General features: G+C 36.2%; 1 protein-coding gene across 4 annotated transcripts in view; it reads right to left on the reverse strand.

The window, feature by feature from the left end:
• LOC136027318 (myosin-I heavy chain-like) overlaps positions 1 to 12,499 on the reverse strand; it is a 162,876-nt gene that overhangs the window by 113,665 nt on the left and 36,712 nt on the right. For all 4 annotated transcript variants that reach the window (XM_065704442.1, XM_065704440.1, XM_065704443.1 and 1 more), the window contains exon 9: positions 7,635 to 7,874. In XM_065704442.1, coding sequence (XP_065560514.1) covers positions 7,635 to 7,874 — 240 coding nt within the window. The remainder of the gene's footprint in view (positions 1 to 7,634; positions 7,875 to 12,499) is intronic.

Here is a 12,499-nt window from a genome sequence, read left to right on the forward strand (position 1 = left end):
CAGCAGTTAAAGCGTCGGTACACCCGGTACCTCATTCAAATCCGAAAGGGTGTGGAGGGGTTTAACAGGCTTTTTCAAGTTCCCTAAAAAATATTAGCTTAAAGAGATTGCAAAGGGAAGTAATGATGTACAGTAAACTTCAGATTTCCCTTTTTTAGGGATAGGAGTCAGATCTCTGATGCAAAAAGAAGAAGGAACGATACCCCGAGTCAAAATCATCTGAATAAGCAGTGACAGATGAGGCGTAAAAAGTTTCCCACGTATTTCAAATGAATAGCACTAACTTGGTCAATACTACAGGAATGTTTCCATTTTAATTTTTTGGCTGGCATCTTCGACAGAATGGGTACTGACCACAAAATATTCATCGAATTGAGCATCCAGAAACTGATCCAGAGCTACTTCATAAGATTGCTCTATGATGGGATCAGGGGCAGGAAACTCAGATTTATAATATGCATAATATTCAGCTTCTGGAATGTCAGCTGAGGACGGTGACGAAGAAGGGGGTAACGAGGAGGAGACAAATTTAAATACCATATTTCGATGCACGGGCAGAAGTGCTCTTAAATAGACCTCTACGATGCTGAGCAAGAATTTTGGAAAACTTCCACTTTGTAGAGATCCGTATGTCATTCACATGCCTGGTAGTAGGATACCCATACTATTTCCACATAGAAAACCAAAACTTGGCTTGTCCACATGAAACAAAAATCTCTGGATTTGTGGACCCTCCAGGAACGATTCCTTTGAAGATACGTTGCATGGAGACAGCTTGTTTTTCACCCAAGCGGAGGGCATGACATATTTCAGCACAATATATATCCAGACAGATCAGGACTTCTTTCTTAGGCAACTGGAGTGACTTTGGTAACAACTCGAGCAACTGAGCTTGGTCAATCTTTGACCAATCACAACGATACCACCACGCTGAGGAATCACGTGCTAGTGGACTACTTTGAGAAATCGAATATGGCACACTGATAGAGCATGTTATAGGTAAGTGGTCAGATTTGAAGATACAGCAACGTGGTCCAAGTTAGAGGTTCGGGAAGGCGTGAGAATATACATACAATCGGAAATTTTATCTAATACACGCAAAAAATCACTAGATAAACCTTAACTATAGTAGTACGTGGAGACGCCTGAGAATCTGGTCCAGACAAATTACAACTAAAGTCACCAGCTAAAACACAAGGTAAACCTAGATGCCACTTTTTTTCTAAACAAGGACCTACCTTTTCGCAAGATAAAGCAAATAATCTTTCTGACTGATCGTTGGAATAATTAATTGGTAGATACACACTAATATAAACACAGGAGTCAACTTTCGCGGCTAAGTAATGATCATTTAGTTTGAAGACACTAGAACAGAGAGCCGATTTAACGAAAGCAACAAGTCCACCAGAGGGTCTGCCTCTGTTATTCAGTTTTCTAGCAGGCATGGAGTACGACGTCAAGCCACCAAGTGTGAGTACGTTCATACCATGTTTAGTAACAGAATGTTCCTGGAGGAAAATCACGTTATAACAGGAGCTGAGACTTTACAACACAGAAAGTTTATTTGTAAATGACCCTAGAAACGAGTCTATGGGTTTAAGTTTTGCGGTTTTTCAGGCACTTTACACGACAACATATATAACCATTGGTCTTGAAACAAACACAAAAGGTACTGTTTTGGCATGGAGTATCAGGCGTTGATTTGTAATTAATGGAGCCACATTTAGAACACAGTGCCCTTTTCTTAAGATTCACGGCGAGGTGACCGATCGCATGGCAATTGAAGCGGCGACGTGGTAGGAACACGAACTTTTTAACCGGAAGGCGTTCATATCCAACATTCATAGATGCTTTTAGAAACGTTTCAAGATCAGTTCGAGAAAAAGTAAACTTTAACTGTTCGAGACTTGCCACGCTGTACTGTTTTAGAGCACTTGGGGATAAGCTGTTTCAGCGACAGATCGTCTAAATCTTCTGGCACTTGCTTAATCGCTGCGACAAAAGCAGGCTCCTTGAGGGAAATGTTAAGCAATGGTTCAGCACGCTTAACGTTTTCAACAATCTGGCCCACGGTTTTCTTGGACCGAGCCACAAGTTTCCAATCGTCTGAGCGAATCTGGTTGCTGAAGTTATTTTTTACTTCTTTATGCTAACTAATAATTACAATTATAACAGTAATAAAATGACCTGAATAAACTCTAGCAAAGCTGACATAGTTACATCTTTATTACTTCCACAGAACGTTCTCTCCCAGCTCCTTGAATTTTCTATAAAACCCGTAAAGAAACTGCTTGGACATTCAAGTCCATTCTATTTCGAACGGGAAAATATTAAATGATATAACCGAAAAGTTGTTTATAATATAAATAAGTTTTCGTAAACACGAATGAAATAAAAAAAATTATTTTTCACCCAAACCTAAAACTTTGATTAATTAAATTTTTTTTTACTGAAGAGCCATCTATGATAACTGTAATTTACCTTATCTGTTAATAGACAAATCTGAATAAGTAATTATTGAAGCGTATCGCCAAACTTTGTTGCCAAAATTGTTTCAAAATTTCTTTAATTGTACATATTAGTAACTAAATGCTAGCTTCTTATTTGTTAGACAATTTCAATCATTTTACAATTCAGTGACCTTTTCAAGGTATCACTGATTTTTCTTCTGGTGGTTTGATTTTTAAAGACCTTGCTATTTTTTCAATCAAATCTTTGCCTTCAATCCTTAAAAGAGCGTGAAAAAAACATCAAATGATTCATCAAATTATGCCTAGTCAATGAGATTGACGGCTGAAACAGACAAACAGCCTGAACTCTATTGAAATTAGGGGCTATATTTACATTGTCAGTTAAGATTGAAAACGTACTGAATTCAGAAAAATGCAGTGACTTTTTCCAGATGTTAGTGATTTCCCTTCTAACACGCCAGACATCAACCATGACAAAGCACAATTTTTAAAGACCTTGGTATTTCTGTTCCAGTGGTAGTTCTGGCCTCTCTAAGGCCCGGGACAAATTTTGATTACCGCCCTCCCCACCTCCCAAAAAATTTTCAGGCCAAATTTTAACAAGAATTTTCATTTATTAACAAAATTATTTTTAATTTATCAACTAAACAATAATTTATTTTTTAATCATTTTTAAGTTATAACTTAATTATTTTTATTATTATAATTTAGTTATTTTTTAAATATATTTTTATTTTAATAATGAATTAGTAAGTTTTAATTTTTTTTTCATTTATTAACTGCTCCCTCTACTTTATTCTAATAAAATTAAATTTATGTTAAAAAATAATTATTAATGTTAAAAATAATTATGCTAAAAAATTATTTTAGAAGAATATATTAAACAAAATCATATTAATTGGATACATATTGGATATATTTGTTTCATTTTTGTTTCTCCCCTATTTTTCCTGGCCATGGCAAATTTCACTGTCATAAATGACGGTGAAGAATAGTCTAACTCATCTTTGATTTTCGTAAGCATATTTTCTTTCAAAAACAAATATTTCATGACAGCTCGATACTCGATTTTTTCCATTTTCACACAAAGACTCACATCGACTCACTCAAAAGACTGTAAAAAAAAATGAACATCCAAAATGGCTGAAAGTTTGATGTGTTCAAAAGATTCCTTGATTCAAAATTAGGGGCTATTATAAAAGAATTTACTTCTTTTTATAGTTCTAATTTTATAGTTCTTCTCAGAAGAACTATAAAAGAATTCCTTGATTTCAAAAGATTCCTTTCGAAAGAAGACTACTTTCCTTGACTTTTATTGACAGTTCTGCCAACTTCACGTTGAGGTCGGAAACTTTTCAGACCAACCTCGTATGATATATTTTTTATAGTTTTTCTTTGTTCTGTCAGAACAACAAATCAATACTGCTAAAACTTCAAGGAATTATTCTTTTATATGCATGTATCAGTACTTTTGAAATAATCAATTTATATTCATTATCCTACTGTGCAATAAGTTTATCAATGTCATTTTTTCCTTTCAGCTACATAAAAAAATTAATCGTCGAGTAACTTTACTAATTGAGGAAATCTTTTCATGTACTTCTTTTAAATAAGGTAAGACATGTCTACCTTTCAATTAAAAATTTTGTGTCGGGGTGCAGTGTTGAAGAGGCCACTGGTCAGTGGCCTTTCTGGCCTCTCTAGCGTCCGGGGCAAAATCTTGGTTAGCTCTCCCCTGTCTCCCAAAAATTTTCATTTATTAACAACATTTTCATTTATTAACAAATTTGAATACAAAATATAAAAAAAAAACATTAAAATTAACTAAATTTGCCTTACATAGAATGTAAGGCAATAACGCCTTACATGGGAGACTAAGTTGAAGCATTTGTTGTAAACTTACTGATGGATAAATAAACTCTTTTATTACTACTTTTAAATTAACACAGTCGTCTTACGGGAAAAAAAGTTGTTGTAATTTTTATTATTTTTTATTAAAAATTAATAAAAAGTTTTTTTTTATTAGCCGTGTTGTCTATAAAGCAGTGGTTGCTGCTTAGAACTTTTGGATAGACAAGCTCACCTCCGCTCTTATCTAAAAACACGCATACACTCAATCTATATTGCAGGCCGTTAGTTATTGAGTTGATGTACCATTCAGCTATTATTTTACAGAATCTTATGTTGCTTGATGACTTCGAATATGACTAAGATGAAACATAACAAGAGCTAAGAGCTCATATGCACTTGTGACGAGGTCGGAAGAGCCAAGAGCTCATATGACCTGAGCTCTAGCAAAATTCTAAGAATCAACAGATTGATTTAAAAGGAAAACCAGAGGCTTAATGCCGGCCATGATTTAAAATAAGAGCTCTGAGACACAAGATCCTTCTAAATACCAAAATTCATTAAGATCCGATCACTCACTCGTAAGTTAAAAATATCTCGTTTTTTCTTATTTTTTCTCTCCCTTCAGCCCCCAGATGGTCGAATCGGGAAAAACAACTTTATCAAGTCAATTTGTGCAGGTCCCTGACACGCCTACAAATTGACATCGTCCTAGCACGTCCAGAAGCACCGAACCCACCAAAGCACCGGACCCCCCCCCCCTCCTAACGTTTTCCTAGATTTTCCAAGATTTCTGGTTTTCCCCCTCCGAATCCCTCCGATGTAACCAGATATGGTGGATTTCCTTCTAAATATCAAATTTCATTAAGATCCGCTCACCCGTTCTTAAGTTAAAAATACCTCAATTTTTCTAATTTTTCCGAAATGAACCCCCCCCCCCCAGCTCCCCCGAAGAGAGCAGATTCAGTCCGATTATGTCAATCGCGTATCTAGGACTTGTGCTTATTCTTCCAGCCAAGTTTCATCCCAATCTCTCATCTCTAAGCGTTTTCCAAGATTTCCGTTTCCCCCTTCAGTTCCCCCAATATCACCGGATATCGTCGGGATTCAAAATAAGAGCTCTGAGACACGAGGTCCTTCTAAATATCAAATTTCATTGAGATCCGATTACCCATTCGTAAGTTAAAAATTCCTCTAATTTTTTTCAATTTTTCCTCTCCCTCCAGCCCCCCAGATGGTCGAATAAGGGAAATGACTGATATCAAGTCAATTACGCCTACCAATTTCCATCGTCCTAGCACGTTCAGAAGCACCGAACTCGCCAAAGAACTTGAAATCCCCCCAACTCCCCCAAAGAGAGCAGATTCAGTCCGATTATGTCAATCGCGTATCTAGGACTTGTGCTTATTCTTCCCATCAAGTTTCATCTCGATCTCTCCACTCTAAGCGTTTTCCAAGATTTCCGGTTTACAAGATTTCTGTTTCCCCCCTCCAACCCCCAATGTCCCAGGATTCAATTCGAATTGAAAATGGAGCATCTGAGACATAAGATCTTTCTATATATCAAGTTTCATTAAGATCCGATCACCCATTCGTAAGATATCTCAACTTTCATGTTTTCCAAGATGTTCAGTTTCCCCCTCCAACTCCCCCCAATGTCACCAGATCCGTTCCGGTTATGTCAATCATATATCTAGAACTTGTGTTTATTTTCCCCACCCAAGTTTCATCCCGATCCCTCCACTCTAAGCGTTTTCCAAGATTTTAGGTTCCCCCCCACTCCCCCCAATGTCTCCGGGTCCGGTCCGAATGTAAAATAAGAGCTCTGAGACACAATATCAATCTAAATATCAAATTTCATTAAGATCCAATCACCCATTCGTAGGTTAAAAATACTTATTTTTTTCTAATTTTTCCGAATTAACCGTCCCCCACTCCCCCCGATGGTCAAATCGGGGTACAACTATTTCTAATTTAATCTGGTCTGGTCCCCGATACGCCTGCCAAATTTCGTCGTCCTAGCTTATCAGGAAGTGCCTAAACTAGCAAAACCGAGACAGACAGACCGACAGACTGACAGAATTCGCCATTGCTATATGTCACTTGGTGAATGCCAAGTGCCATAAAAACCATTAAATAGTCAGGTTGCAGCCAACGGTTCTCTCTCTAAGCAAAAGGTTTGATGTAGCATCAATTACTATTTTTCTACGAGTACATGAATTCACCTGCATCAATACAGCTTCCTCATATTATCTTCCCCATTGTCCAACCGACGAGACAGACACAAAGGCACGCAACCCGGTTGAATTATCTTCAGCTCTTGAAACGTTGAGAGCTGATTACATGAAGAACAGCTTCGCTCGACGGTGCACTTTGATCTGGAACGATCTTCCTGGGGGACGTTTTTCCTATAAGTTTTTCTGTCGCCTTTTTTGAAAGAAGATTCAACACATTTATAGCCTCAGGATACAGAGAGGTAAAAGAATTGCAAAAACACAGCTCTTGACACGTCAAGAGCTAAGTAGATGAAGAACAGCTTCGCTCGACGGTGCACTCCGATCTGAACGATCTTCCTGAGGGACATTTTTCCTAAAAGTTTTTCTGTCGACTCCTTTGAAAGAAGATTTCAACACATTTATAGCCTCAGGATGCAACAAGGTAAAAGAACAGTAAAAAATCAGACACTTTTCAGACGCAACAAATTTAGAAATAAAAAAAATAGTGGAACAGAATAATTAAAAGTAATATTACATTATTACCTTTTAAATCACAACAGCAGTTTTGAGGGTTAAAAAAGTTATCGTGACAAGTAGTAAATTTTTCCATCTTTTTTTTTTTAATTAACTGAGTTGACTTTCAAAAACCTTTGCTCCTTCGAATTTTTGAATTGACTAGCCCGTGTTGGTTCTAAGATATCAGACAAGTAAATACTCAATCCACATTACACTAAACTAAGAAATTTATTTTCTACAGGAATCGTCCAGAATCGCTTCTTGTTGAGTGGCTTGATCGACCCGGATATTATTATTCAACAGTGTTGGGTTCAATCACTATCCCTTTTTTAACCTCTAATCAGATATCCGCATTTTGGTCACTTAGCAATGGTAAAAAAAAATTATCTCAGGTATCTGCTCGTGTCAAAAAAGAACTGAGAGAAACAGTTTTAACGACATTAGTGTCGATCTGATCCACCTCAAACTGAACGTGGGTTGGAGCACCTTCATTTTTCTTTTCTAAAAATTGTCCCCCATTCCCAGAACTTTCCTATATTTCACATGAGGCAGCTTAGGAATTAAATATAACAAGAGTACAAACCTGAATGACAGCTAAATCGCTCACAAAATTATGACTAGATTCACTTAATAAATGGAATAACGCATCTTGTTGTACATCTCGATTCTTATCTACAAACCCCTTGGCTGAATAAACCACAGGACCGGCATAATGTAGGATACCAAATTCAGATTCCCATTTCCTCCTGTCTTCACCTTTTAGATAGTTGGGATGAGATCCAAATTCTGAGTGGAGATTCGTGACATAGGCAGTATCAGACCCCTTTAAAAAAAAGCGATTATTTTTTCTAAGTGTCAGCTAAACAAGCTTTATCAACTGGAAAGCTCTGCAGAAAAGAGAAACAAGTTCAGAATAAATAGGGCACCTTATAGATATAGATTCAATAGGTTAAGTGACTAAAATTGCATGGCTTCCAAACAGTTCGAGGTAACGAACTGTAGTAAGGAGCGACCCGGCTCGATAGTAAACGAAACTCTAAAAAACGAAATTTTTATGCTAAAAGATACATCAAAAGAATCGAATTTCCATGCTGATTTTAAATATATAAGTTTCATCAAATTTGGTCTTTGTCATCAAAAGTTACGAGTCTGAGAAAATTTGCCTTATTTTGGAAAATAGGGGGAAACACCCCATAAGAGTCGTAGAATCTCAACGAAAATCACACCATCGCATTCAGCGTATCAGAGAACCCTATAGCAAAAAATCAAGCTCCTATCTACAAAAATGTGGAATTTCGTATTTTTTACCAGAAGACACATCACGAGTGCGTGTTTATTTGTTTGTTTTTTTCCCAGGGGTCATCGTATCGACCAAGTGGTCCTAGAATACCGCAAGAGGGCTCATTCTAACGGAAATGAAAAGTTCTAGTGCCCTTTTTAAGTGACCAAAAAATTGGAGGGCACCTAGGCTCCCTCCCACGCTCATTTTTTCCCAAAGTCAACGGGTCAAAATTTTGAGATAGCCATTTTGTTCCGCATAGTTGAAAACCATAATAACTATGTCTTCGGGGATGAATTACTCCCCCACAGTCCCTGGGGGAGGGGCTGCAAGTTACAAACTTTGACCAGTGTTTACATACAGTAATGGTTATTGGGAAGTGTACAGACGTTTTCAGGGGAAATTTTTTTGGTTTGGGGGTTGGGTTGAGGGGAGGGGGATATGTGGGAGGATGTTTCCTTGGAGGAATATGTCATGGGGGAAGAACAGGGTGAACAGGGCGCGGGATTTTCTAGCATTACTATAAAAAAAACAATGAAAAAATAAACATGAAAAAGTTTTTTTCAATTGAAAGTAAGGAGTAGCATCAAAACCTAAAAGGAACAGAGATTATTACGCATATGAGGGGTTCTAAAAATACTTTAGCATAAAGAGCGAGGTATTTAGGAGGAGATGCATACCTCTCTCTTTATGCTAAAGTATTTCTAGTAATTTCAACTATTTATTCTACAGCCTTATCACTCTTAAAGAATTGGGACAAAACTTAAGATTTAGTGTAAAGAGCGAGGTATTAACGAGGGGACAAACCCCCTCATATTCATAATAAAAATATAAGAATATAAAAGTTTGTTATGTAAGTTAATTCTTAAGTTACATATATTTTTACTAATAAAAACGTTCGTTAAAAATTAAAAGCTCTAGTTGCCTTTTTAAGTAACCGAAAAATTGGAGGGCAGCTAGGCCTCCTTCCCCACCCCTTATTTCTCAAAATCGTCTGATCAAAACTAAGAGAAAGCCATTTAGCCAAAAAAAGAATTAATATGCAAATTTCTTTTTAATAATTTATGTGCGGAGAGCCAAAATCAAGCATGCATTAATTCAAAAACGTTCAGAAATTAAATAAAAAAACTGTTTTTTTTTTTACTGAAAGTAAGGAACGACATTAAAACTTAAAACGAACAGAAATTACTCCGTATATGAAATGGGTTGTCCCCTCCGCAATCCCTCGCTCTTTGCGCTAAAGTTTGACTCTTTGCCATAATTCTAATTCTTATAACAATTAAAAACTTTAACGTAAAAAGGGAGGGATTGCGGAGGGGATAACCCATTTCATATACGGAGTAATTTCTGTTCGCTTTAAGTTTTAATGTCGCTCATTACTTTCAGTTAAAAAATTAGTTTTTTTTTATTTAATCTCTTGTAGGACTAGCAAACAATTTTTCTATCGGCTTAAATGACCATTGTGATAGCTTTCTATCAAAACTGATACATATATCAAAACTTTCTATCAAAACTATATATATATATATATATATATATATATATATATATATATATATATATATATATATATATATATATATATGTATATATATGTATATGCATATATATGTATATATATATATATATATATATATATATATATATATATATATATATATATATATATATATATATATATATATATATATATAACTTTTACAGGTTTTGCGAGTTCAAGGAGCTACAAAAGGTTTGAAAATTAATGTCAAGAAGACTATATCACAATGGCTAAGAATAAGTGAAGATGAAAACGTGGCGCTGGGTAACGAAAAGAATGATCAGGTGGACAGCTTCGCTTACCTTGGTAGCATTATTAGTAAACACGATGGGAACGGTGAAGATGTTAAAAATAGAATGGTCAAGGCTCAGGGTGTTTTTTTACAATTGAAAAAGGAAAAAGAGTACTAGAAGCTACAGTGATGAAAATGGTCAAATTTATTTCCAGACAAATACATTAAAGTGATTAATGCTATGTACGAAAATAACACAGCTGCGGTTAAGGTAGGAAATAAGGTTAGCAGCTGGCTTCGTACTAAATCAGTAGTTAAGCAGGACTGTGCTCTATCTCTCTTTACATGGATCGTTCTGGAGCTTTGTCTTAAGGAGCACAGGAAAGGCAATGGAAGAACACAGAATCAAATGGGGAGGGTAAACTTTCCTGGACTTAGATTATGCTGATGATTTAAGTATACTAGATGAAATTGTGAGCAAATGAATGAACTTTTAGAGGTTATATATTTTTTTTCTCTCTCACCAGTGCTTTAACTGCAGTGTTACTGGCCATGTCGCTTCGAAATGTACGAAACCAATCTTACTTTTGAGATGCAGAGCAAGTGAAAACAAGTCCACCTTCGATAACTCGTGCAAGAAACCTCCGACTAGTGTTACTTGTAAAGTGGACGGTCATACGTGCTATAGTGTTAACTGCCCATAAACCGTAAACCATCAAAACTAAGGTCATCATGCTAAGCCTTGTGTCTTGGAACATTAATAGAGCCTTTTTTGATAAAATACCAGTGCAAAATATTCCTTGACAATTTTCCTAGATCTTCTGTTATTTTCATTCAAGGGCATTTTATTACTAAGCTTAATATGAATTTACATAAATTAAAAGGTGCTTCACCATTCTATGTTCCCACTAAATTTTAAAATAGAAAGAGTAGACTGTTGGGAGGTTCACTCCCCTTTGTATTTTCAGATGTCTGTGCTACTTTAATAATCTAATTAATAATAAATAATTTTATATAAAAATAATTTTATATAAATAATTTTATATAAATTATTTATAAAATAATTTTATAAATAATAAATAATAATCCAATTAATAATTTAATAATCCAATTGTACTGAACACATCAGCGCTTTGTATTTAAAGTTTGGGGAGAGGGATTAGTGCAACACTTTGCACTTTTAATGCAGATGATTTTTGCAAAGCAAATCATGTCCTCTTTTTTTTGCATTGGAGATCTTATCCCGACCTTATTACCAAAACTGAATGCCCATCATTTCGACCCATTACGATTGCAACTTCCATTTGCAAAAGCCTCGAGCTTCTTTTCTGATCTGATCTTGAACAGAAATGTTACACTCCGCCCCACCAGTTCGGGTTCAAGCGTGAAATAGCCTTCATAGCTGTAGCCAATGCATTAATTGATGCTGAATCCACCGGATAATGTCCATTTCACTTTAGTCATGATGTCTGACGCGCCTTTGATTCCCTCATCCACCCCATTATACTCCTCAAAGCAGCCAAACGTGGACTAAGTTCCTCGGTGATTCACTGTCTTCACGATAAGTACTGTCGATCATGTATTCGCCTGAAACTACCTCCTGATGTAAATATGCCCCAAGTTCAACATAGAAAAACTCATTCCTGTCTTAAAAGGTGCACCTCAAGGAGCAGTTTCTTCACCTAATCTTTTTAATAATTGTGTGTTGGATGCTCTAGACCAGTGCCCCATATCTCTAATTCTAACTTCATTGGATCTGTCTCTACTTCGTTATGCAGATGATGTTTTAAATCTCAGCAGTACCCTCAAAAGAATGAATGAGATCTTTGTCACACTTCAACAGGAGTATCTTAAATTTGGCCTTCGTTATAGTGCTGAAAGGTCAGAAATAGTGCTTTTTAATTAGAAGTTGAGCCACCATCCTCTACAGCGCTTGGTGATGCTACTGTTAGAGCCGTTGCCCACCTCGTTAATGTAGGTCTTCCCATTTATTCGTCGCTACGCCGCACCTGATCCCTGTTCCTAGACCATTTCGTGCGACGTATATGTGCTTCCTATGCATTGATTGCTGCGGCAAAATTTCGATTCAATCGCCTACTATTAGCTAGCCTTTTAAATGCTGTAGCCGTCCCTGACATCTTGAATATTGCTTCGTTCTGGGAGCTATTTACTAGAACTGATTGTCTGAAAGTTCGGTCCATTTTCTTTCGGTTCGCTAAGTATTTACTTCAGTTATCACATTGGCATCAGAATTATCCATTCTTGCAGTTTCTAAATGAATTGCCAAGCATAACCAAAAACTTAATTCTTCACAGAACGATTGGTATCCTGTTTTATTTCAACAATATTTCTGCATGTTATTACCATATTTGCTGCAGTGACAATTAAATTTGATTC

Source organism: Artemia franciscana, chromosome 5, assembly GCF_032884065.1.
Source record: "Artemia franciscana chromosome 5, ASM3288406v1, whole genome shotgun sequence".
In the NCBI taxonomy this organism is placed as follows: domain Eukaryota; kingdom Metazoa; phylum Arthropoda; class Branchiopoda; order Anostraca; family Artemiidae; genus Artemia; species Artemia franciscana.